The following is a 25,377-nucleotide window of genomic DNA, read 5'->3' as shown; positions in this document are numbered from 1 at the left end:
TACGTCTTAAGTTTTAGCAAGTCGTGTTCAGATAGTCGTGCAAGTAGCATAGTAGTTATGCTGAGTACACATACGGGTAGTCCTGCTTGTCCCGATGGAATGTGGTTTTGTCGCCAAGTGTATGCGCAGATGGACAATTTGCTGCAGAACTTCTTCGCACGAACTTCTTCCCCTCTCCTCAGACCCGCTTCTCCTCTGCTGAGAACTCTTCTCTGCTCTAGAGAAACTCTTCTCATCTTGGGTGAATTTCCTCTCGTGCGAAGCTCTTCCCTTCTCATAAACAGCCATCCTCTCTTCCAACGAATAGCTTCTCACGGGAACCTCTTCTCAGGGGAACCTCTTCTCAGGAGAACCTCTTCTCGGTGTCCAGTGAAGTTAGCTTGTTGCCTTGTTCCGACGCACTGTACATGTACGAGTCGAGAAGCAGGCGGATTACGCCAGCAAGTCCAGCATACCAATCGACCGACCACCGTACATGCCACCGTACATATCACCGTACGTGCCACCGTACATGTCACCGTACATGCCACCATACATGCCACCGTACATGTCGTCGTGCGTGCCACTGCCCATGTCAGTAGCCAAGTCCTCTGTCTGCCCAGCAGTCAAAGAAGCAGAAGTCCGGTCGCAAACGTGCTTGTCATGTCCACAGCGCTCAAAGTCGTTGCTTGATCCTGGTCCGTGGCTTAACCGGGAGGGGTACAAACTTTCTCGATCTCCTCGACCAACTCCTCGATTTTGTACGGTTTAGTTGTAACGGAGTCCATGCCAGCCTCGATTGCGCTAGTGCCATGCTCACTGCGGGCGTTGGCCGTGACAGCAATGACCGGCAGTCTTGTCGGTATTCCTCGACTAGTTTCGTAGGCTCGTATACGCTTAACACATGTTATACCATCCATGACGGGCATCTCGATGTCCATGAGTACGACATCGAACAGTGTACCAGGGACCGGCTTTCTGTTGATCGTTGGTGGGACTGGTCTTTCCACGGCCATTTGCAGTGCGGAGAGTGCTTCTTCTCCATGAGAGGCAACCTTGACCTCAAAGCTACGTTTGCGGAGCTGATTCGCGAGGATTTTCTGATTGATGGCGTTGTCCTCTACGACCAAAACTCTGCGAGTGACACGCGCTTCCAACTCTGGCTCCGCGCAGTCCAGCTGCGTTCGTGTGACGGCCTGCCCGTTCAATTGCAGATCAGACAGGCCTCGCAGAAAGGAATGAGATGTATCCGAGCGTTGTGGAGTTGGAGGATGATCAAACTTTACAGTATCGATGAGGTCCTGTGGCGGCTCGGTCTTCCTACACTCGACCGAGAAAAGAAACGTCGACCCGACTCCGTCCTCGGAAGCAATGCCGAGCCGACCGCCCTGAAGTTCAGTCAGATCGCGTGAGATGAACAGACCCAGCCCACTCCCGCCATATCTACTTTCGGTCTTCGGAACGGCCTGTGTAAATCGCTCGAACAGGCTGCTCAGCTCGTCGGAAGTGAGGCCAGGTCCGGTATCTTCAACAGCGAGAACCAGATATACGGACTCCTGCGCATTAGCATCGGGCCCAAAGTCGACCGCTTTGGATTCCTGGCGTGGCAGGACATATCGAACTTTGCAAATCGGTGGCTCTGGCCGATGCGCAGCCATCAGTCTGACCACGATCCTCCTTCGATCTCGACCCTTCACAACCTTGATCGCATTGGTAATCAGATTGAAGAGAACTTGTAGGGCGCGATTCGAGTCCAGTAGTAGCCACTCTACTCCGAAGTGTTCCATCGACGCGTCTTCTTCAACGGTTAGGTCCACACTACTCGCGCGGAGCTCGCCCTTGAAGATCTTCACGGCGGTCTCGATCGCCTGGCGAGGAAAAGTCGGTTTCGGGTCGACCTGTATTAAGTCAGAGTCCAGCTTCGAGAGGATAAGAACGTCGTCGACGATGTTCTTAATGTGCTGGGTGCAGTGAGAAATCGTTTGCGCCGCTTCGAGAGCCTCGGACAAGGATGCGTCCCCTCTTTTGCGGAGTTCTGTTATGATATCTTCTGTGCAGTGGATCATGGCGGACAATGGATTCCTCACTTCATGCGAGGTTTGATCGATAAAGCGTTCCTTAGCTTTCTTCATCTCCATCGCCTCGTCCATACGTCTGCGCAAGAACTCCTCGGCAGTCTTATGTGCGGTGATGTCGATGCTGAGATCATTGTTAGGCCGGCCAACGTTATACGCGAAAGGTGTCTACTCACATCCAGCACATCGTCGTGTTGTTCTCAACGTCCAGCCCTTTGTACGCAGACACCAAGATCCATGCAGGGCTGCTCTGTGGCACTTCCTCACCAGGAGAGACTGCCGCCGAACTTGCCATTTTCTTCAATCGACATTGAAAAGAGTAAGCTCCCTCGTGGAGTGTCCCGTGTTCAAATTGGCCTTCCACTGCGGAGACATCGTCAGGATGAACACAGTCTAGAAAGGACGTTGTTTCCGACGTCTGTTCCATAACATCGTGATACGCCTTGTTCGCCCACTCAATGGAGTATTCCCTTGTGACGATAGCGATTCCAACTGGTGCGTAGTTTGCAAAATTCTCATATCGTGCTTTGTAGGCTTCAAGCTGTTCTTCGACCTCCCATAGCCTTGCGCAGTTGCAGGTGTTACCGGAGAAATGCTGATTGAGTCGCAGAATGTTCACAGCCGTCTGATTGGCGGTACGATCGATTGCGCCTTTCATCACACTGCCAATTTCGCGAACAGTCTTGCTTCGTTCGCTTCGAGCGGATGACTTATCCTCGCTCACGGTGACAAGACTTCCGGCGACAGCGCCGTCTTCGCCGAAGAACGGCAACAGTTTCCATGTATATGTCTTTTCCTCCACGAGTCCTAGCCGGTCTGATCTGATGCGTTGATCTGGAAGGATCTCCACCTGCCCACTCTTCACTTGTCTCTCCCAGGCCGCGTCGAAGTCCGAGCATATATCATCCAACCTCTCTTGAAATAAATGTCCCTGCAGACCCGTGTGTGTTTTGGAGGGGAGCAGAACTGCGAATGCCTCATTGTATACTATCGAGGCTCCAATCGCTGTTCCGCACAATACGGCAGAGGGTGTGGTGTCCGCCATGGCCATGAGCACCATGGTCCGGAGGGTAGCTGGCCATGCTTCAATTGCACCCAGCGGCGAGCTGGTCCAGTCGACATTCTCTCGTACTGACTTCTGAAAGTCTGTGGCGGTGGTATTGCATTTGTTCGTCCAATCGAAACTGACGGCCTGGAGCGAGTTGGTTCGTCTACGAGGCAGAATCATCGGCGCAAGAGTCATGGAATGCCTGAAAAAAGGGCCAATGGGCGGAGTCGTGGGCCCATAATAATGATGTTTGAAGCTGACAGTGTTCGGACACGGAGCGGTTGCCTTGGGCCCACATTGGGTCTGTGTTCATTGCAGGGGTTACTCGCTCAGACAGATCATTTCGGTGGCGAAGACAAGTCATTTCGAACTGACGAGACCGCAGAAATCACTCGGAAGGAGAATCAGGTATCGTCTGGGGCGATAGAATTATGTTGTTTCATTGCTTGTGGTCTTGGAATTCTCCAATACTGTGTAAACGTTCGGATCTAGACGCCAGGCATCCCAATAATCTGCCTCAAGACTGGGACTGCTCTCGGCAGGAAGTAGACCAAGTAGATGGTGGTGAAAGCGACCAGAGAACCCGTCAACTTCTCAAACCAAGTGTGGAAGAAGGCCGCGGTCATCAACAGCATCCACCAGCTCAGAACTGCGACTCCTAAAGCGACCTGGACTCCGATCCCGAGCTCTCGCGAGGTATCCGACTTCATGTCCGACTCCACCGCCGCGCTGCGAACCGCTCCATCCGACGTGCGAATCCGTCGAGCGTCTGTGAGTCCTTCCATTCGAAGCACGGCCGGCAGGAATTCCAGCCACAGCATGGCGCTGCTTAACATCAACAGGAAGACGTGTCCGCTGATGTCGTGTCCTCCTCTCCAGGTTCCACCCGTCGCTTTACACGCCGCGTGCGTGAAGACCTCCCTCACATCATTCATCTCTTCCCTTTCCTTTTGATCGGCGAGACTATTGCCATAGATCACCTGGCATTGTCCGCCAGTCCACCGGAAGCTGCGATCAATAATCGCCGGACCGAAGAACCATTGCGTGACAAAGATCCAGATGAGCGTAGCGCAGGTATAACGAAGAGTGGCTTGCCATCGGCGGCGGGTGAGCTGGAGTCGGAGTGGTGGTCCCAGAGACGAATGCGACAGGATCAAGAGAAAGAATGCTAGGGTAGTCCAGAGCCAGCCGACTTTGACAAAGTATACGTTGAAGATGTTGCTCTTTTTGGCGAAATAGCTAGGTGCGTTGAGAGGGTCGTATGATTGAGTGTCGGCATTGTATGAGTTGGCGCGATCAGCGTGACGGAATGTGCTGAACAAGGAGCCCATCAGTAATGTCACTGGGTATATGGCGAGTAGCGTCGTCTCTAGTGATGTCGGTAGGTATGGCGACCCATTTCGCGGCGGCTGGTCCAATGTTATGTTGCTGTTGCTGTTGCCATTTGGTGTTGTCGGTATGGGCACTTCGACCTTGGTCGTTCGTCTAGTCGCCATGATGGGTGCACGATGTATGATGCGGCGGATAGTTCGGTACCGTTTGCGCGACGCATGCAGGTCACGATCGCTTTATGGTGGGAGCGCGCATGTTTATGAAGGACGTGGGTGGACGGGACAAATTCGAGGTGACGCATTTGTGGCGTAGTTCTAAACTGAACGGGAAAGGAGGAGAAGGAGATGTGGCGTTCAAGAGAGACAAGCTTTCTGTCAGGATTCACTCGCCCTCCACTCTCTACGAAACCTTGACAACGACCTTGCCAAAGTGTCCACCCGAGAACAGATACTTCAGTGCCTCCTTCGCCTCTTCAAATGTGAAGACCTTATCGACGACGGGACGTATCTGCTGTTTGGCATAGAACTTTGTGAGCTCCTCGAATTGCTCACGCGGTCCATTCAAAATCCCCTTGACTGTGACATTACGTCTCAGAGCTAGGACATTCATGTTGATCCTGTCTGAAGGCGCATCTTCCTTTCCGGACAGATAGCCAATGGCGTTAATCAGACCTCCAAAGGAGACGCAATCAAAGCTCTTCCGCAGTGTCTGAGCGCCTCCATTCTCGAAAATGATGTCGGCGCCTTCGCCATCGGTGAGACGCATGACTTCCTCCTGCCACTCCGGGTTTGTCTTATAGTTGACGCCATGACTTGCGCCGAGCTCTCTTTGCGCCCTTTCCAATTTCTTGTCGGATGAAGACGTGATGATTGTCTTCAGACCAGCTGCGTGGGCAATCTGCAGGCCAGAGATAGCAACGCCACCAGTGCCTTGCAATAGAACAGTTTCACCGCCACTGGTAATGGGCTGTCCAAGAGGTCGCATGCCGTTCAATGCCATCCATGCGGTAACGCCAGCAATTGGTAGACACGCCGCCTCCTCATCTGACAGGTAGTCCGGTACTGCAACCAAAGACTCAGCCGGGAAGGCTCGATATTCCGTGAGGCAACCGGGCAGAGGCAAACCCAGACCGGATGCCATGTCCTTTTCCTTGACTTGGCCATGGGTATGAGTCTGGTTGACTAAAACAGAAGGGCAGAAAGGTTAGCAGTGGCTCCGACACAGGGTATCAAGACCGACTGAGACCTGCTGGCATCGTCCGAGAGACAATCTCGGACGGCTACAGGTCTTTCGTACTTCAGTTCTCTTACATATTGCCATTACTCGCTGGCCCTGCTCCCACGACGATGAACCGGCAGATACGATCGTTCCGCAAATATCGGAGCATGGCACGAGGTCTTGGGCTTGTCCAACCGATTTGTGATGATTGTACAGACCCATGATGACTGTCGACGGTCAGGCTGAGTTCAATGAGACTGCAACCGATTCCAGACTCACCTTCAGTGTCTCTATAGTTCAAAGAGACAGTGTTAATCTTGACCAGGACCTCGCCATCTTTCGGCTCCGGCATTGAGCCTGTGGTCAAGCGTAGATTGTCGAGTCCATCTTGAGCGGTCACCCATTGCTTGATCTGTTTCGCCATCGCTGTGTGAGGTTGCGGTGAACGAACACAAGAGCGGTCGAGGAAGACAACATTTTATTCTTTGATGATCAACAAAAGTGGACTCTTGATGGCCTATCGTCGGTGATGTCGGCCAAGTAGCCCCGAGTACAAGGGAAGGATGAGGCGCCGTTCCGAACCGCGTGGCTTCGTCATCGCATGTGAGAGGAATCGCGTCTCCAAATGCCGTTCCGTTCTAGGCTCCTGAGTTCTACCTCTCAACTCGTCCACACTTGAACAACATCGCATGATACTTCCAGCATCGATGGGTCCTATAAATTGCTCCAAGAACACACGATGATCACGAACGAAATGGCACCCGACAATCCCATAGCTGCGATGGCCTCCTCCGCCGGCTCAAATGTCTTCGCAATTGCTGCCATGCTCTCGATCGGTCTCCTAGTACTGCTGGTCATCCGACACTTCTTACCCCTCCGAACGACACCAGCCTATCTACTGGTTCCCGTGTTCCTCGCTCTGGTACTCCCCTGTAGTATCATCTTCCTCGTACCGATCGACCTCGCCTCAGTGGACGGAAATGAATCAAAGCATTCTCGCGGAGTATGGCTACCCGAAAGAGTTATCCTGGTTACCTGGCGAATCACATACTGGCTCACATTTCTACTCTCTTGGTTTGTTCTACCTTTCCTCGGCGAATTCTGCGATTCTGGATACAGGGATACACAAAGCCGCATGGTGTATTCGTTGAGGACGAATGCCCGGTATCAGATAATTGTGCTGGGTACTGCTATCCTTGGGCTTGTCTACTTCATCTGGGAGAACGGATTCCATGTTGCTAGTATCAAGGGGCTCGTCATGGCACTGGCGTACGCGTGGGGTCTCACTTTGGCCATAGGCCTCATGGGACATGGACTGGTCGCATTACCTCGGCGACTTTACAGAAGTGCGAATGTGAGCGCAAGATTGCGTAGACTGCAAGCAGAGGCGCCGAAACTAAAAGATAAGCTGGATGATGCGACGGACAAGCTAGAGCAGCTTGAGCAGACGGTGATGACTTTGAAAAGACACAAAGGAGGCGCCAGCAGGGATCAGCAAGAGTGGATAGATGAGCTCGCAGAGACGGCGAGTCTTCCGGATACGAGACCTGGCCATGCTGCTGTACCTCGTACCTCCAATCCTAGCATACCTGGAGTTGTGACGGATCGATACCTGGCAGATCTTACCCGAAAATTGAAGCGAGCGCGCCATCGCAAGGCACGCTTCGATGATGAGTGGGACAATCTATGTCTGAGAGCACAGGACACGCAGGCCATTCTGGACGCTGCATCTTCGAAGAAGCTGGACTTCGGGCAGGCCAGACCAGGAGGTAACTCAATCTTGGGCCGAACTACGATTCTGACACCTACCATGCGCTACGTCTTGCATATGAACATGATCCCCGCTTTGAGAATGATTCTGGCGGGTGTATTGGCCATCGCGTCGATACTCGTTGTCTGGAGCGAGCTGGTCAAATCCGTTGCGCCTTCGTTATCCGTCATAGGACTGAGCGTCGTCCATCATCCCAATTCGGAGCACGGCGGTAAGGTCAACTTTGGCGGACAAGTTATCGCCGCCGGGTGGCTGCTTTACATGGACACGAGCGCACTTTATGCCATCTCAGATGTCAAGGTTTGGGGCAATCGAGCCCTGGTCAAGCGCCAGACGTACGCGGAGAGTGCATGCTGGTACAGTCTTCAGGTCGCGAAGCTCACGATCCCGCTGTCTTACAACTTCATCACCATGATGCCAGCGGCTGTATACAAGGACACGCTGTTCTACCGATTTTTGGGGCAGTTAGTAAACCTAACACCTCTCGGCCAAGGCTTCAGCGCTTTCTTCCCCTGTGTTCTGCTCATCCCGTTCCTGGCGACCCTCTTCAACTTGTATGGCAAGACGAAGAATGTCTTCGGGTTTGGCGTATTGGAGGACGATCCGGACGAGAACCCAAACGGATTCGGTACTGGTGGCTGGCGAGAAGGCAGAGCTCTGATCGAGCGAGAACTGCAGGCTCGCGGCGCTGAGGGAACTGTTGGTCTGGCAGCGAGAGGGTCTTCGCTGGACGTCGAGCGAAACGCCGGCATATCAACACCTGACCGACGGCCGCAGCGAGATCAAGGAGTGTTTCGAGACGAGCGAGTGCGAGAGGCGAATCGTGCCTTCAACGCCATTACGAATCATGAAGAGGAAGAAGACAATAGCGCACGGCACTTCTACCACGACTTTGGAGAACGAGTCAAAAACACTTTTGAGGGCGCGGAATGGGCGAAGAACATTGGGAATGCCTTTACCACGACGCCTAAGTGGATGCAGAATGACCAGAGTAATAACGGGGAGGGCTCGGCCATCTCCCGCTTGTTCAATTCACGTAGTGAGGCTGGACGTGTCAGGCTATAGTTCTTTGGGTACATTTAGCGTTGGCGTTGGGAACCTGGGTAAATCGTCTGGCATTATCAGTGGTTAGCCTGGTCGTACAAGGACTTGAAGTAATACTACATGCTCGCTCAAATGCAGCAATATCAGAAGCACCTCCCTAGACATTCCGTCCCACCTCGCTCCCATGATACCCTGCCAACATCAGTGTATCTTCTTGATACGATTCCTCGCGACATCGATCTTCCCTTGAACTCTGTCCACATCCTCACCAACCAGGCCAAGCATCTCGTTCTGGATCGCGAGCTCCTCGTTGATCATAATGCCCATATCCTTCAATTTCGCCACGGTTTTGCCCAGCGATAGCACGTCCTCATCCTGTTCCTGCATGACTTGCTTCTGCAGTTGCAGCACTCCTGAATTATCCAGCTCCCGTGTGCGCTCGGTCTCCTTCATCGGCCCTCCCAGCACACGACCACTAGGCTTTGCAGCTGATGTGCCACGCCATAGCGCCTCCTTATCACCCGCCGTCGCCGCTGCACTGGTGTTTGCACTACTCGTCGCGGCAGCAGACTTCGTAGCCATACTTCGCAGCACGCCCTCCAGTCCCTCGACCTCTTTCTTCGCAGCGCCGAGCAAGTCTCTCCTTCTCCTTAGCTCGCCATCGCCGAGCTTCTTACTGCCACCCCAGCCTCCATCATCGCCTCTACTCGCGCTCGTTATACTCTTCAGACCGTCGTCTAGCTGTGCAATCGAGGTGGCTGCACGGACAAGACTCGCCTTCGCTTCTGCGGAGAGAGAATGCTGAGCTTGAGCTGTTGTCGCAGCTTCGCGTTGCTTCAATTGTTGACGTGCCGTTTGGATCTGAGACTTCAACTCGCCATGGACGTCTAGCCACTGATTTGGGTCAACGATCGCGCTGGAGCTGCCGGGTCGTCCTGAGCCGTTCGCCTTGGTCGACTGTGTGGTACTCGGAAGGTTGAGAAAGGATCTCCATGCTGTGCTACTCCGCCATCGAGGATCTTCCGACGCTATTATGCTCTGGAGGTACTTCTCTAAACCCTTTCGCCTTTCCTCGGTGAGTGCTTCGTTATTGACTGTCCGTCGGAGCCATGACTTTGCGGGGAGTGGTGCGGGAGGCGCTTGTTGCGTCTGAGAAGTCAAGGTCTCGTGAAGTTGGAGAAAGTCATTGTATCGTTTCTTGATGTCGTGTTTGCGGAGAGGGAGCTGCAGTGAGATGTTGTATTGTGTGTAAGGTTTGCCCTCTGTCGGAGTCGCGGTCGAGGCGCTTGGGATCGAGATTTGCAGAGCGGGCGCCATGGTGAGAGTGATGAGATGCAGTGATCGCTCTCCAGACGGTCGCCTCCAAGTACTTTGTAGATGGAGTAAGTAGGAGGGAAGCTAGGTAAGTAAGGTACCTGAAGAGCACGCGCCCAGACGCACCTGGCCATGAGACGTCGTCATCCCGCAACGGCACGTGAAGACCCGCTAAAGAAGCTGAAGTAGGAAAGTGCTAAAAGCTAGTCACTCGTGTGACTTTCCTTCGCTCAGTGGTGGTGCATCCTTTCTCCGCATCGACGACCCTCCGGAACCACTCACTCTGCGCGCTCTGCTGCCACGATGCAGTCGATCCGTCAAATCGAGCGACTGAACCAGACCGAGCTCGAAAAAGTCATCCCATCGAACGCTTCCTGGCATACGGATTATCGCGACACTGCGTACCTTTACATCGGTGGCCTACCTTTCGAGCTTAGCGAGGGCGACATCTTGACAATCTTCAGTCAATATGGCAATCCAGTACACATCAATTTGGTCCGCGACAAGGAGACTGGAAAGAGTCGAGGGTTCTGCTTCTTGAAATATGAAGACCAGCGCAGCTGTGACCTGGCCGTGGACAATCTCAGTGGAGCCGGCGTGATGGGCAAGGTGCTCAGTGTAGATCATACGAGGTACAAGAAGAAGGAGGGAGAAGTGGAGGGCATTGGCGATGAGGAGGCTGACGAGGTCGACGACACGGACAAGGAGGGCGACGACCGCAGAAAGAGAAGGCGCACGGCAAGCATTAGCGAAAGTGAGGAGGAGCGTCCGCTGATCAAAGAGGAGATTGAGCTTGCCAAGCTGATCAAGAACATCGAAGAGGACGATCCGATGAAAGAATTCCTTGTCAAAGAGAAGCGCGCAGAGGTGGAGGAGGCGTTGAAGGCAGTCGTCAAGCACAAGTCGAAGGAAAAGGACCGGAGTCGAAAGCACAGACATCACCACCGCTCTCGGAAGGAGGATGGTGGCAAAGAGTCTCGCGATAAGTCACGAGACCGTCACCGTTCAAGACGCGACAAGGAGCGCGGAGAAAGTCAGGAAAGACAGAAACCTCGTAATCCTCGGCGACATCGATCACGCACTCCGAGCTCTGATGTTCAAGATTCGCAGGCAAGACACAGATCGAGGCGGCACCGATCTGGCTCGCCACGTGCTGAAGGCGAGAGCGGTCGTGAAAGACATAGGCCACGAAATGATTCCGTCTCCAGCGAAGACAGGCCGAGAAGACGTCAGGAAGACAGGACTGAGAAGAGAAGAGACGATCTCGACGGCGACCGAGCATCTAGAAGAGAACATGGGCGGCGATGATTTCACGAGTAACCAGCGGCTCTCATTGAGACGGAGGGTGTTACAGTATTAGAATTTCCAGCCCCCAATAGCCCCAAACAGGTCGGAACATGCTCGCGACGATCGACTGCCAGCCGGAACCAAGGAAAGCCCACTTCGTATCCGCAAACAACCAACAACCACGTCCAGCCGGTAGCGCCCGCAATGTTGCAGCCAGTCACGATAGGTACCACGCATGGGTTTTCGCTCGTAAGCGAGAGGCGCAGTACAACTTGTATCTCACCTAACAACATTACGAGTGCCACTGGGAACTCGATTGGGGAGCTGATAGCTCCCGTTTCAAGACGCCAGGCAGGCTATGCGAAAGCGCATTCCTGCAGCGGACAATTGACTAGCGCTTCCTCTTTGGAAAAACGAACGGATCTTGGTCCGGCGTCGTGAAGATTTGAAGTACTAAGGTAGCCTCCACGAATTACAGCGCATCATTCCTGGCGCAGTAACTCTGAACATGTAGAGTAGATGGGTGCTGACTCTCTGTGCAGATTGGCGATTTCGTTGTGATGATTCATGCGGGGCAAAGCAAGAAAGGTTTCTGCTGCTTTGGTCAGCACCAAAAATCAGCTCCCCAGACAGCATGCATATCTTTCCTGCAACTTGCTTCCGCTCGAGCAGTCCTATGCTTTGTTGGTGCCAGCACAAGTGCGATCGCGGCAGCGGCCTTCGAATCCGTGTTGGCCGAAGCCGCGAGTATCGACGGCGCAGTCGATGCTGCCGTCTGCTCGAAGACATTTGCAGACCCAACTGCAAGCCAAGCAGGACGTGAGGAGGACGGACAAGACGATAAGAAGGTGGATACGCATGACTGCGATTTACCGAGTGGTGCGGAGATGTTTCTTGCTGGTGATGCTTCGTAGGTTGGGCGAGCTCTGTACTTTGTGGAGGGAGTCGCTAAGGGGTTGGAGAGGCGGACAGCAGCGTACTTGTAAGTTCTCTCAGGCATGAGAGAGTAGTGACATGGACTAGCCCGCAGAACTCGGCTACGTAGCTAATCAGATGCGCATATGCATGAATACGTACAGTGTGATCTCTGGTGCACGCTGAAGATGCCCCAAAATGAGGCCTAAGGATGAATGAAGCCTGAAGACGAAGCCTGTATGATGACCGCAACTGGTTGCCAGGACCGTTGGCGATGTATGACGTGAGGCGTGCCTCGTCGCATATATGCTCATAGTCTTTGCTTGTAGAGAGAATCATGGTAATGTCGTTGCTTGTGGAGGGTCTCCCCGCGATTTCAAACTTTCGACTTCCAAACATCTCCATAACCAACTTCTCTCCTCAATCACACCCTCACGCCCAAACGCAGCGACAACATCCTCTGCGCATGCGCAATTGAATTCAGCCGTCACTGCTTCTCCGACTACCACATACTCATACCGCTTCCGCCGTCATGGGAGAATCAAGGTAAGAGACGCTTGAGCCAGCGTGAATGTCTCGTCTTCCATGGATCAAGACAGTCGCATTGCTGCTACATCTATCTAACACGCATTCCCAGACAGGAACTACTGCAATGGCTTAACGGGCTACTCCAGCTCAACTTGACCAAGGTCGAACAGTGTGGTACTGGGTATGTGCACCATTTCGAGCTCCGGATAATCAGGCAGCTTCACTGACGGAAATCGCACAGCGCGGCCCTCTGCCAGATCTACGACAGCATCTTCCTCGATGTGCCCATGGGTCGAGTCAAGTTCAACGTCAACGCCGAATACGCCTATCTCGAGAATTTCAAAATCCTCAGCAATACCTTCCGCAAGCACCATGTCGACCGACCGATTCCCGTGGAGATGCTGGTGAAGTGCAAGATGCAGGACAACCTCGAATTCCTTCAGTGGTCGAAGAGATACTGGGATCAGTACTATCCGGGAGGAGACTACGACGCGGTGTCGAGGCGGAAAGGGCTCGGTGCTGGAGCTGCGCCGGCATTGCCACCCACAAGCCGCGCTCCTGCTGCTGCGGCGACCGCTCGAAGGCCAGCTGGAGGTGCTGCTGCTCCGCGTTCAGGCAGTCGTCAAGCCGCACCCGCTAGCAGTCTGCTGCAGCAAAAGAACGCCGAGTTGACGGAGACTGTTCAAGGTCTTGAGCGCGAGCGCGACTTCTACTTCAGCAAGCTGCGGGACATAGAACTTCTCATCCAGCAGGCGATGGATGCCGACCCTGCGCTCGAAGAAGACGAGGGCAGTCTCCTCAAGCAAATACAGACAATTCTGTACTCTACTGAGGTGAGTGAGACAATTGATGGCACAGCGGACGAGGAATAGGCAGTTGACCAACGAACAGGAGGGCTTCGAGATTCCACAAGAGGCTGACGGAGAGCTCGCGGGCGAGGAGGAGACGTTTTGATGATACCATGATTTGCTTGAGCGGCTCATTTGTGCTTCGAAGCACGAATACGATAGACGGAAGAAGGATGAGATGAATGGCGAGGCATCGACTGGTCTGTTGCAAAGATGCTCATGCAACAAGACTGCGGATCTCGCAGCGTTGTTTAGAAGCCGGGGTCTCAAGCACGGACGAAGCGATCAAGGAATGGTTGCCCTTACCAAAAAGGTGGACTCGTTGGTCTAGACCCAACGATACGCGAGGTATCAACGCCGAGCGAGGAACACTGCATTGCAAATAGACGTTCCAATATCGAATCCTTGACTCTGTACAATCCTTGACCTCATCCCAGTAATTCATCAGCTTCGATCTGCCACTCGCTTTCAGTGTGTATGCCATTCCATCCATGGCATCTTATCATGATCCGACGGAAAGAAATCTAACAATGTGTTGCTACTCCCAACCAAGCTCCATTCCCTTCATACTCATCCTCCATCACGAAACGTGATTGCTGTGCGACTTGTTCTCCTCCATCGACATATCCGAACCCAGTGCCTCCGGCGCCGACTTGTTCCTCTTCGCGATCTTCACCTCACCCAGGATGATCGCCGCAAGATAGGCAACACCCATAATGCCCGCGCAGACCCCATACGCAATCATGTCTTTCTTCGGTGAACCCTTGAGCTTCAAGCCCAGTCCTCCGTTGATGATTCCAAGGAGAATAACCACACGGCCCGTGTTCGCGTGAACGATACCCACCAACGTTCGTCGACCCTGCTTCTTGAACAGTAGATGATGCACGAAACCAAACACAGGCTGGAACGCGAGCAGGGCGAACACGACTATTCCAATCCGCGGATGGGTCTTGCCGAAGTACTTGAACGTCTTCGCGAGCCAAAGTCCCAGCCCGAACGCGGCGATGTAGACGAAGTAGCCGAGGAGTTGTAGCGCGGCGTGGACCCAAACCAGGCCGGTGAAGGAGGCGACGCGGATGAGGATTCCGCCGGAGGGGAAGATTGCGACGACGGCGACGCAGGCGAGGACGCCGTGGGCGAGGAGGATGTCTTTCTGTTTCTTCGCGCTGGACGATGACGAGCTGGAGGATGTAGTTGCTGTCGTGGAAGTTGTGTTCGCTGTGGAAGAGGAAGAGGAGGCGACGAAAGGGTTGGCGTCGGCGCCGCCGGATGCAGCGGCCAAGTTCCATTTGAAAGGCGATGCGTTGTCGTGTCGTCTGATGTCGGCGGTGAGGTCGTCAGTGTTCATCGGACTACCCTGCTTGTAGGCATGAATCCAGTTGGTATCAGAGCTGGATGTAAAGTCCATGGAGCCGCCGCTCCAGCTGTTGCAGTTCTTGCATCGCACATTGGCCGTCATCTTGCCGTTGCTCACGCCGGAGCCTTCGAGAATGTCGATCTGAGCAGTCGTGTCGTGTTGTGGCTCAACATAGCCTGTGCCCAAACGCGGCGACACGGTGACGTTGGTACCATCTGCTGAGGTATACATCACGAAGATGTTGCTTCCAGCCATGCCGGAGCCCTGGCCCAATGCCACCCATGCGTACGTGGTGGGCGCCGTCATCTGGAAGTAAATATCGCCGCTGCCGGAGCTGATCGTTGTTTGAGGTACGTTGAGAGCATAGCAGACATCCGTTGGATCGCAAATGGATGCGACGGAGGATTGAGCGGTGGCCATTGAGGCTGTCGAACGGTCAGTATAGAGTCGTGTGTTGACAGCGATGGCTGCTTACCCAGGCCCAAGAGTGCCGTCGTTGCTGTGACGGCTTTCATAATGTTTTATTTCCTGACACTGACAACAGTGTGAAATCTGCTGTGTGAGGAATGTGGCAATGACAGTTGTATCAAAACACTTTTCGACAACAAAGAAAGAAACGCAAGCGGCTGGTTATGTATCCGGCGCTCGCTGCACTCTATTCTCCTCCAGTACCACGCCGCGGGAGTAAGCAATACCTCATCATTGCTGCTGCGAGACCCATGTCCTAGTCATCAACCTGGTATGGGTTCATGGAAGCGCTCGGGCGGAGCTTCCAACCGATGCCGTGGCTCCCTTGCTGCCCTGTACAAGCCGGTCCAATGGCGACAGGCTCTTGAACACCGGCAAGCATACGTACCTCCAAGCCACGAGGCATTTGGAGTGCTTCGCAGAGAGGTGCGCTGCAGTGAGGAGCAGCTCCTAGCGATGTTTGGTCTGTTTCGTCAGCATAGCCATCGTTCTGTCGTCTCCAGCTCGTGTTTGTGTGGGCTTGCCAGGATAATCGATGTGTCCACGGACCAAGGTCTGGACCGCGGTCTCGTATAATGCTCATTGCAAGTCGTCTGTGTGGCTGAGCCATGGGCAGGCATTGTTTGTAATTCGTAAAGCTGCGGCCGAAATGTTACGCGTAGTGGAGGAAGCGCCTACTCTTTTCAGCCAAGCGCACATAGTATGAGAGCTCAATGTCTCACTTGTGGCTAGAGACTGTGATCACGATCACGGATCTCGGGGCGGAAACTGTTGAGCCTGTTTTCAGGTGTTGATATAAGGCATGGAATACATGCTGCAGCTGTGTGACGAGGCTCGGTTGCCAGCAACGAATCCGATGATCGGGTCGCGAAATTCGTGGTCGCCAACGATATGCTTGCTTCAAATGCTGGTAAATGTGGCAGAGCGGCTTGGACAATGTCGACAAGGACAGATCTCCACAATCGCCAACATTGATCCTTTCGGTGCATTTCTTCGTGTTCACAACCACATCCTTGAATCGGCTCTTGCAACCGGCGGCGCTTATCAAACCTTCTTCGTCGGAACGGCTGCTCAAAAGACACCTCCTTCCGAGACTTCACTGGCACGGCATCTCTCGACGTGCACAGCACTATGAAACGATATGAAGTGCCGCTTCGTTGTCCCCATGGGGCATAGCGATCAATTAGCATCCTTGGACACCAGGCGGAGTAGCGAGGCGAGGCAGTATTATTAGACTGCAGCTAGAGCGCTGCGCCATACGATGGGCATGCGAACGGTTTGCGCTGCCGGCTTTCATCATCGGCAAGTGGAGAGGCTAGAGTGTCTTGGTTCTTGCGGTTTGCGGAGGATCCGATTCCATATTGAGGGGAGAGATTGCTGCTCCTGGTAGACATTCTGGCCATCCTTCAGCTTCACTTCTTGGTATCTGGCAGTGTGTTCAGCAGAATAGTAACATTTATGCCGCCCGAGATCAAGCCTCGAGATCAAGAGGAATCGACGTTTGCGAAGAGGCGCTTCCCAACCAGCCGCCTCTCCAATCATCATCATGGGAATGGGAAGATGTTAACGAAATTGACAGATTGAATGGTCCCATTTTGATCGATTATCTGTACTGAGACATGTGCTCTCATGCGCCCAGTTGGCACTACTTTGCCAGAACCCTAGAGTGGGAATTCGTCAGACATTGCATCAAAGATGCATCATCGACAAAGGTACAAGCTTTGCTGAGAAGAGGCTTGCCGTGTGTTGTGGAGTGATAGGGGCGTTTATGCTCCTCCGAGTGCTGGGAAGGCAGCCGCATCGGTAGCATTGAAACCACCGCGGGCACCACCGCGTTGCTCAGTGCGCTCACCGCCGCGGGCACCTCCTCTAGAGTCGCCACGGCCGCGTCCGCCTCGAGAGCCACGATCTCCCCTGAACTCGCCACGTCCACCACCACCACGTCCGCCGCCACGACCTCCACGGCCGCCACGTCCACCACGGTCACCAGACTCGGCAGCCTGGTAGTACTGACCCTCCAGAGTGAGTCGCTCCTTCTTGTCCTGAGCCTCCTTGGCCTTGCGAGCCTTGCCGCCGGATCCAGCGATGAAATCCTCGGTCTCGCGGGAGAAAGCCTTGCCCTCGGGGAATTGCTGCTTGGAGCCTTCATTGGCCTGACGGACGGAGAGGTTTGAGGAGAGTGCTGCGCGCTTCTCGGCTTGCTCAGCGAGGTATTGGGTGTAGGACTTGGTGTTATCCTCTGGCTCGGCAACGGCATCTTCGCCTACTACCTCACCGGGACCACCTGGTCCAGTGGAGAATGCTGGGTCAGCACCAGTGGTGTCGGGAGTGAAGCCGGCGTCGTTCTTAGCCTCGGCACTAGCGATTGCCTCGCCGGCTCTCTCGTCCGCCCATTCAGCAGTGCCGGTCTCAGCGCCCCAGCCGTGAGCTGCTTGCTTCTCGTGCTCCCTACATCGAATATTAGTGGAGCTCCAATGCAGAACATGAGTGGTATGTACGCACTGGATGCCAGTGTGGCTGTGACGATCATCGCGAGGGGCGCCGCCGCGACCGCCTCGGCCTCCACGTCCACGTCCTCCACGGCCACGTCCCTCACCGCGTCCCTCACCACGATCACCACGCGCTTCTGTCAAGGTGTCAGTCCGTCTGCGCGCATGTGATTGTCCAGTCCCATTCTCAACATACCCCTATTGCGGTTGCGGTCGTCGCGCTGCTCACGGTTGTTGGATCCAGCTGCACATCCCATTGTCAGTCCTCGCTCATTGTATCCCACGCATGAAGCCCAAGACGAAAAGGTTTTCCCTGGCCCGTCTCGACTCCATCCCAATCGCAAACGCACCCTGATCACCACGTCCTCCTCCTGTACGTCCGGCATTCGGTCTCAGAGGATCCGCGAGAGGGTCAGAGGTAGCGACATTGCGCTTCCCGACACGTGGAGCTGGCTTGTCGACGACCTTGACAGGTGGGTCCGGCGCCCGATCAGGATCCTGATCCGGGTCGTTGCCTGATGTTCATGTAAGTAGGTGTGCGCGGAGACGACTCGGATTGGCACCAGTGATCGGTGGTGAGTTTCGGTCGATGGAGAAGGATGTTCGGCATACCCAGGAGGTCGTAAAGGTTCTGTTTGATGCTTGTTAGCGATGCTCTCATTTGACGGAACTCACAATGGTCGCATGACCCGGAGCTCGATGGCAATGATTTACCTTGCTTGCGATAGCACTGCTCATTTTGTCAATTGTTTTATGAGCTGCGACCCATTCTGCCCTGGTAATGGCTAAAGGTGGATGTCGGAACGTCGAGCTTCGCGCGGCGAGGATGCACACTTGCGAAATCGTCTGGGCCTTGGCGCAAATCGGCAGGAACGGCTTTACCCGTGAGCTGGAAGGAACGTCTCGGGAATATGAACAGATGATGGTTTTGAGAGAGAAACAAAACGTAGTGATCCTTGCACAGTGAGAGCAAGGAGGGAGAGCAACGATATCTTGTCTGTGCCATGTCGTTGCTGTGCTATGTACAATGTCTGCGCATGGCTTTCCACTCCTTGCAGCATAAAAATAGTCGTCGAACATTCGTTCAAACTTCCAACATCGCCTTGGTGTGATTATAAACAACCGTCCCTCGGGGTCTGTACTCCCTCGAAGATAGCTTTTTGAACCCATCGCAATGCAAACCACGCTCAAACGCTTCTTGAAAAATCACTTTTTTGGGGAGCTAATCTCATCGTAGCCCGCACGTGCAAGAGCGGTACTGTCGCTGCCACATTGAAAGTCTTCTTGCCATCATGATACTCATTCACGATCAATGCCGCACGTGTTGATCAAACGCATAGCCTGTGGGATAGTGCCTGTTCGAAAGCGTCAACAGAGCTTTCTATGCCAGCATGGTCGAATACCACTTACATGCTTGCGCTGAGACCGAAAGGATCGGCATCCATTACAGAATTCCCAGAATCTGCAACAAAGTTGCCGCCAGTAGCGATCGGTATACTCGCCGGCGGAGCCTGCATCCCTTGTGCTTGCTGGTAGTGAGCATGGTCGAACTGAGGCGGATATGCGCCATGCAGAACAGGTGATCGAACGGTGCCGTTGACTTCTTCAGGTTCGAGGTCTTCGAGCATTGGCTGCGATTGCTGAGCATCGTAATCTTGGTCTGAACCAACACGTCAGCGTGGAACGATTAAAGCTTGATCGGCAGTACAGGGTTTGCCTCACCGAGCTGCTCAAAGTGCTTTTGGAAGGGGCTTGGGTAGAATGCCGACGCAGATTGCGACACATTTCCGCCGTTATTGCCAACATGCATGGGTTGTCCCATGCTGTGAGGATTCGTGCCGCTGGAGCTGTTGGTAAACACCGGAGAAGGCGCAGGTCGCTGCACTTGTCTTTGGCCATTGATAGCGTGCTGTGGAGCTTGGTAAAGGCTGTGATTAGGATGCTGCTGCTGGGACGAGCGAGCAAAGTTGTGGAACTGCTGTGCTTGCGATTGACCGGACGTGGGCGAGGCAGTTCCACCTTGTTGCATTACCATTGGTGACCTGGTCGACATCTGAGATGGAGAGGACGCGTGAGACGAGGGAGTCGGATGGGCGTGCGGCGAGGTCTTTGATAAGTTCATGTCAGTGTTCGACTGTCCTGGTGCGAGCTTGGGCAGGTGTGGTTGGCCTGCAGATCGTCGAGCTTGCTGTCTCTGCAGCGCGGTCCGTTGAAGTGGAGGTTGCTGCACAGGAGCAAGGCCGGTGTGGGTCATGAAGCCAGGACCCAGTACTGGACTCGAAGTCTTCATCTGCAACTCTGCTTGCACGTCGATGCCTAGACATAGAGATCAGTCGACGGGTCCACATTGACAATCACTTCGTGACTCTCACCTTTCTCCAGTAGGATCCGTTCGAGCAACGAGTTCTTGTACCTCAGCATGAGGCACTCGTCGGCCGCCGTCCTGTGGCTTTGCTGCAGACTGGCGAGCGAGTCCTCATTCTGCTTGATCGTTGCTTCGAGCTGTTTTATATACTCGGTGCGACGTTCTCTAAACGCGGCCTGAGCCTGCCGATTGCGTTGCTTTCGCTCTTCCGACGTCGCATAGATCTGCAACGGCCGACAAGGTTAGCGATAAAGTTGCACGATCTCCAGCGTCGGCTGACAACATGTCGCTCATCAACAAAAGCGAAGACGTGCGGAACAGCTTACCGGCTTTCGTCCACCCTTGCGCTTCTGAGGTTGAACCGGCTCCTGCGAAGGCTCGGCGTCGCCGTCTGGTTCGGGAGTTGATTCGATAGAGCTAGGGGTTCCGTCCGGCAGGGACTCGATCTTGGAGGGCGCTGCCATACTGGCGGCAGCGATCTGATTGTTATCGCCCATCTGCAGGTACGCAGTGCCCGAAGCCAGTTAGAGTGGCTATCGGACAGGCGCTAGAGATAGCACCCAGAGAAGCGGGCCCGTCCGTGAGAGATGGAGAATTGTGACTGGTAGCGAAGGGGAGGAGAATAGAGGCAACGAGCGAATTTGGTAATTAATTTCAGCTTCAGAGATAAGGAAGAGAAGAGGTGAGGTAAGAGGTTGAGAAATTGCAGAACCGGCGCGGGCAGATCACGCGGACAGAGCAGGAACCAGAGCGGAACCAACAGCCAAGGTACAAAGTTACGGTGCGGTCAAAGGTCACAGGTTGGAACGCCGGCTATAGGCAGAAGGAAGGAAGGAGAAGAATTCTTCGCTGCCCTGAGGGTGCGATGAAATTTCTGCTCTCATTTCCACGCAGACATCAATCAGCTTGGGCGTATGAACACGACTGAGCGAATGCTGGATTTGCTTGTCATCGACGCTGTGTTCATCCCGTCTTCTTCTCAGACCGGAATCGTCGTGAGAAGAGTGGGCATGGCAGGGCAGCTCTCACCACGGTCGGGATTGATCGGCTCAACACGAGATGGTGAAAGATGCGGGCAGCGAGCGCGTGGCAGACAAGGTTCGATCGCGGACGTGGCCGACTACCTTATTTCATTGGCTCGCTTTCGACGGCCCGCTAGCACGGCTGGGGTAGGTCCACCCTGGTGAAGTTGCATCTCCGTTCCGTGTCCTTCTTCCCCAGACCGACAACCAATACGCACACTGTGGATCATCGGTATGCAAGTGAGACTCACCACAGAGACGTCTTGTACAAGCTGAAGCACATCGCCGCAATTATCGTTGGCATGGATGAATTTCCTCGTCAATTGCGAGGATCCTCGCCTGCCTGCGTCAACAGGTACTTGTCTGCAAGGAAATGGCCTGTTATCCTCTTCTCCACTGTCACTTGAGCAAGATCATGTCGTCTTTTCCGATGAACGAAACCAGCTGACCCTTGACTGAAGGAGTACCTGGATCGCCTCAGGTGTGATCCGTCCTGGCTGACTCGTCAGAACAGTTCGTCCTCATCGTTAGGACGGCGAGAGGACATGGCGTAAGATGCGGACAGTCGGCGAATACGTAGGCGGGGCAGATACTAGCCACTGTTGCCGAAAAGAACACACGGGAAACTCCTCAGGTAAGGAGCCATGGCCCTTTCATTGCTACTTCTCATCAACCCGAAGTTGTGGCTTCCTTCGGCCTGGAGTCAACATCGACATGGCCGCTACCGAGATGTGCTGCGCCTTTTGCTCAATAGCGCATCTCACAAGATGGAGACCTTCGAACCGGACCCTGCTCGAGTGCGGGTCTTGGAACTCGCAACTTGACGAGCGCCATGGACAGTCGATCACAACGACTGGAGATATCGAAACCTTTGCCAATTCTGCCTCCTCCGCCTCCACCTCCACCACCTCCGCCGTCCAAGGATCACCAAGCCACTCTCGGTCCCTTCCAGTGGACTTCCAACGCCCCACGCCCATTGTCCGACATACGCGAGTTGAGTGAGCCAAGTCTGATGGACAACTTGATGCGACAGTCCAGCGCACGATTCCGACATCGACGAAGCCTATCACGAGCACATTCCAAGTCGCGCGATCGCTCCCTTTGGCGCGCCAACTCATTGAAGACATCAAATCATGCCGCAAAGACGACCCATCAGGCGCTCTGTCTTCAGGAGACAAGTTCATCGTCATACAGCAGCACACCAGAGCAGGTCAGCTTCTACAGCATACCACAATCGAGCGTGCCACAACGGTCCTCTTCGCAGACTCATGGAAAACGTGCCCCACGAGCGACGACTAGCAGAACTTCGAATCGTCCCTTGCAAGAATCGCACTTGGTACCGCCTCCTCGATATGGATGCTCTATACCCAATCGCGGAGGCGCGGAATCACCAGTGAAAGAGGCAGGACTGAGGCTAGACCCAATCACATCGGACATGGCTCGTAGGATCCCATCGCAGACTCATGTTCGGGCTCTATATCCATCGGATGTTGTTGAGTATCCGACATTCAAGCATCCGCGAATCAAATTGGAACTTCAGATCTCGGCACCCGTTTTCGTCGGCGGCGGGAGTGTGGAAGGATATGTTCGAATTACAGTGGACGACAATGAGCGGGTGAGACATCGTCGGTCTCTCAGCATTGGTGCCATCTCTGTGGATCTGATCGGCTTTGAGGAGATGGGATCGAACCGAAGATCGACGTTTCTTGCCTTGGGCACGGAGCTCATCGATGCAAGTCACCCGCCTCCCGCAAGGATGGTCCAGCCGGAGAATCCATTGTTTGCGGACGACAAATTCTGGTCAATGGCTCCATCTTGCTCCGCGCTCCCATTCATGATCAGTCTACCGCTGGACACGGGCCCTCCGCCGTTTCAATCCAAGCATGCCACCATTCGCTTTCTGCTGTCCGTCACTGCACTAGTGCGCGACGCGGGAAAACACTATCGCGTCAGAACATCTCAGGACGTATACGTTCTTCCGACTTACGACCCCGAGAAAGCACTCACATCCCTTCCGAGTCCGCTTACGGCTGCGGATGAACTATATCTTTCGCGACTCACCGGACAGGAAAGCTTGAAAGTCACAGCAGGGCTCCACCGGCAAGTATGGGTGAGCGGCAGCAGCATTTTTGTCGACGTACACATCTCCAATAAATGCCGGAAGCCGGTCAGAAAGCTTGAGCTGTCTCTTGAGCGGGACATACTCTGCTACAAGCACGCGGCAGCCGCAACGATGGAGAAATCTGCAAGTCAGGCTCGCATATTTGAAAGCAACGAGCAGACCATCTTGACGAGGTCTATCTGCAAGGCAGGTGCAGGTGGCTGGAACGGAGTCGAGCCTCACACCTCGGACACGCGGACCTGTGAGCTGGAGTTGCCTCGTGGTCATGCTACAGTGCGCTGCGGTAAGTACTTCGAAGTGCGGTACTTCCTCAACGTGACGGCGTCGTTATCGAACTCGAAGGTTGTGTCGATACAGCTACCCATCATTCTCATCCACATCAACTCTCTCGACGTGGTACCCAACTCTGTAGCGCAAGTTGCCGCAGCTATCGAGGAGAAGCGAAGTCATCGTCAAATCAGTCGCACACGGTCGAAGAGAAGCGTGAATCGACATGGCAGGCAACGATCCGTCTCGTCTCCAGCGCGAGTGCCCGATCTCCGCAAACAGCCGTCCTACGCTCAAGGCCGAGCGTTCGCAGCTCCTCGGCTTCAGTCCCTGGAGCGACAGCGGGAGCTCAAAGCCGACATTGACGACCTCCGGAACATCATCGACTGCTCTCCTCGCAAGCAAGCTCCTCATCCTCCGCTTCTCCCCAACACAACCATCAAGAAAGCCGCCAGCAATCTCAGCCTAGCGACCCTCAAATTCACTAGCAAGAGCACCGAAACCCTCGGCATCCTCGGCGCAATGTCCTACCATACTCCTCCACGACCTGCCACCGCCGCCGACGCAGACAGCTTTCGTGACCGGCTTCGAAGAATGGGCAGCTCCGACTCCATCCGCAGCAAGCATCTCCGCAATCATCGCGAGAACATCAAGCCGCTCATTCATCGTGCTCCTTTACATGAGTATCAGATTGCTCCGCATACACTTGGCCTGACTGCGACATCTCGGAAGTTGAGCCTGGATGCGCCACCGAGTGAGCGCTCCGCGACGGCGATGAGTTTGAGGGATAAATTGGATCGCAGTCGGTTTGAGTTCAAGGCTGTGAGGAGGAAGGCGAGTGGAGGGTTGAAGGAAAGGGGAATGGGGTGGTGGGAGCAGAGGCGGAGGAAAGACCGAGAGAGAGAGGCGGTGGAGGGTGGCTGGATTTGATGATGGAGTAGGAGGGGAAGTGTCGTTTTGACCTTGGATTACTGCGACGGATTGTTGTTCTTGGATTGTTGCGAATTCTGGTCTGTCTTGGGTGACGGGTCGTAGGATCTAGTGTAATCAAGCTTGCAATTGCGCAAGCGTGTGCACCTGTGCATGCTGTGCCACCGGGTCTATCGAAACACACGACTCATCCATCCATCCAATGCCAACACTGCACGACAGATCTGCACTGCACTTGCATCGTAGGACAGCTATCGGGCAGCGGCAGTTGTCGTTGCACATGAAATCTTACGGACTCACGCTTTGGGCGGTTGAAAGCTCGAGACAGTGGCCGATTATCCGGCACGCTCTTGGTGAGATTGCACAGGAAGCAGCGGATAATTGTCCTTGCTTGGGGGTCGATGTTCTGGTTCAAGGACTTGGCGGGCAGATGTCGTCGAATGATGTGAGCCGTGTAGGGTTGGAGAGATGGCAGTTGACAGGTGGCAGCGATCGTTGTATGGGACTCCAACCGTACATGTGTGGTGTCACTGGTGTGACGTCGGGCCTTCTGACAAAGTGCTTCAAAGGAAGAGATTCGTTGACTTCACAGCGGGCCGGGTAAAGTGTATTGACTGCCATTGAGGATTCCATGGGCCAAGACTCTTCACTTCACAATCGGTAGCTCGACGGTATACTTCATGGCAATCGTTGATAGTAACATTGCATCGCTGGTCGGTCTTTCATTCACAACATCCTCCAGTACGAGAATTCTCGAACAGTCTCATTTGTGTACGCGACGGACAAAGACAGGGATATCCGCTGCAGGACAAAGTCCTTTCATGTTTATTGCCAAGAAAGCAGGTGCAGAGAACGTGCATGCTTGGATGCCTGTCGAGTTGGAGAATGCCCTGCTATTCTAGGATTCTGGAAGAAAGTGTCCAGGAAGGTCCGGCTCCAATCTCGTCTCGTCTCTGGGCCCTGTCTCTTTCTTCACAAGGGTGAGAGCGACATCTCTC

At 54.1% G+C, this 25,377-nt stretch overlaps 11 protein-coding genes across 11 annotated transcripts; 4 read left to right on the top strand and 7 right to left on the bottom strand.

Annotated features, from left to right (window-relative positions):
* Nucleotides 1–707: 707 nt before the first annotated feature.
* On the bottom strand, nt 708–3,297 carry MYCGRDRAFT_117714 (histidine kinase; the record flags this gene model as incomplete). Its single annotated transcript, XM_003856200.1, has 2 exons — nt 708–2,178; nt 2,231–3,297. Coding segments are annotated over 2 exons (2,538 nt in total), but the record flags the coding sequence as incomplete, so codon positions are not given.
* A 293-nt stretch (nt 3,298–3,590) lies between these two features.
* On the bottom strand, nt 3,591–4,598 carry MYCGRDRAFT_33473 (uncharacterized protein; the record flags this gene model as incomplete). The annotated part of the gene is made up of 1 exon (XM_003856199.1): nt 3,591–4,598. One exon carries the CDS (start codon nt 4,596–4,598, stop codon nt 3,591–3,593), a length of 1,008 nt encoding a protein of 335 aa, XP_003856247.1.
* Nucleotides 4,599–4,833: 235 nt separating this feature from the next.
* Nucleotides 4,834–6,140, bottom strand: MYCGRDRAFT_65978 (uncharacterized protein; the record flags this gene model as incomplete). The annotated part of the gene is made up of 3 exons (XM_003856198.1): nt 4,834–5,615; nt 5,745–5,879; nt 5,932–6,140. 3 exons carry the CDS (start codon nt 6,074–6,076, stop codon nt 4,834–4,836), a joined length of 1,062 nt encoding a protein of 353 aa, XP_003856246.1.
* A 186-nt stretch (nt 6,141–6,326) lies between these two features.
* MYCGRDRAFT_98456 (uncharacterized protein) lies at nt 6,327–8,488 on the top strand (the record flags this gene model as incomplete). Its single annotated transcript, XM_003857359.1, has 2 exons — nt 6,327–8,122; nt 8,201–8,488. The coding sequence occupies 2 exons, from the start codon at nt 6,392–6,394 to the stop codon at nt 8,486–8,488; spliced, it is 2,019 nt and encodes a 672-aa protein (XP_003857407.1).
* A 180-nt stretch (nt 8,489–8,668) lies between these two features.
* On the bottom strand, nt 8,669–9,810 carry MYCGRDRAFT_65974 (uncharacterized protein; the record flags this gene model as incomplete). The annotated part of the gene is made up of 1 exon (XM_003856197.1): nt 8,669–9,810. One exon carries the CDS (start codon nt 9,782–9,784, stop codon nt 8,669–8,671), a length of 1,116 nt encoding a protein of 371 aa, XP_003856245.1.
* Nucleotides 9,811–10,022: 212 nt separating this feature from the next.
* Nucleotides 10,023–12,169, top strand: MYCGRDRAFT_107156 (uncharacterized protein; the record flags this gene model as incomplete). Its single annotated transcript, XM_003857360.1, has 3 exons — nt 10,023–10,814; nt 11,741–11,978; nt 12,148–12,169. 3 exons carry the CDS (start codon nt 10,085–10,087, stop codon nt 12,167–12,169), a joined length of 990 nt encoding a protein of 329 aa, XP_003857408.1.
* Nucleotides 12,170–12,418: 249 nt separating this feature from the next.
* Nucleotides 12,419–13,465, top strand: MYCGRDRAFT_65966 (uncharacterized protein; the record flags this gene model as incomplete). The annotated part of the gene is made up of 4 exons (XM_003857361.1): nt 12,419–12,529; nt 12,621–12,692; nt 12,753–13,344; nt 13,403–13,465. 4 exons carry the CDS (start codon nt 12,516–12,518, stop codon nt 13,463–13,465), a joined length of 741 nt encoding a protein of 246 aa, XP_003857409.1.
* Nucleotides 13,466–13,939: 474 nt separating this feature from the next.
* Nucleotides 13,940–15,286, bottom strand: MYCGRDRAFT_65963 (uncharacterized protein; the record flags this gene model as incomplete). Its single annotated transcript, XM_003856196.1, has 2 exons — nt 13,940–15,141; nt 15,192–15,286. The coding sequence occupies 2 exons, from the start codon at nt 15,229–15,231 to the stop codon at nt 13,940–13,942; spliced, it is 1,242 nt and encodes a 413-aa protein (XP_003856244.1).
* Nucleotides 15,287–16,758: 1,472 nt separating this feature from the next.
* Nucleotides 16,759–18,456, bottom strand: MYCGRDRAFT_102381 (uncharacterized protein; the record flags this gene model as incomplete). The annotated part of the gene is made up of 6 exons (XM_003856195.1): nt 16,759–17,632; nt 17,687–17,810; nt 17,870–17,917; nt 18,024–18,188; nt 18,286–18,304; nt 18,388–18,456. The coding sequence occupies 6 exons, from the start codon at nt 18,409–18,411 to the stop codon at nt 16,951–16,953; spliced, it is 1,062 nt and encodes a 353-aa protein (XP_003856243.1).
* Nucleotides 18,457–18,811: 355 nt separating this feature from the next.
* MYCGRDRAFT_107152 (uncharacterized protein) lies at nt 18,812–20,616 on the bottom strand (the record flags this gene model as incomplete). The annotated part of the gene is made up of 5 exons (XM_003856194.1): nt 18,812–19,028; nt 19,084–19,333; nt 19,396–19,989; nt 20,046–20,262; nt 20,365–20,616. 5 exons carry the CDS (start codon nt 20,533–20,535, stop codon nt 18,983–18,985), a joined length of 1,278 nt encoding a protein of 425 aa, XP_003856242.1.
* Nucleotides 20,617–21,892: 1,276 nt separating this feature from the next.
* Nucleotides 21,893–24,379, top strand: MYCGRDRAFT_107151 (uncharacterized protein; the record flags this gene model as incomplete). The annotated part of the gene is made up of 1 exon (XM_003857362.1): nt 21,893–24,379. One exon carries the CDS (start codon nt 21,893–21,895, stop codon nt 24,377–24,379), a length of 2,487 nt encoding a protein of 828 aa, XP_003857410.1.
* Between the last annotated feature and the right edge of the window lie 998 nt (nt 24,380–25,377).

The sequence above is a fragment of the Zymoseptoria tritici genome, chromosome 1 (genome assembly GCF_000219625.1).
Source record: "Zymoseptoria tritici IPO323 chromosome 1, whole genome shotgun sequence".
Classification (NCBI taxonomy): Eukaryota; Fungi; Ascomycota; class Dothideomycetes; order Mycosphaerellales; family Mycosphaerellaceae; genus Zymoseptoria; species Zymoseptoria tritici.
Note: the sequence above shows the minus strand (reverse complement) of the source record. Positions and strands in the feature narration are given on the sequence as shown.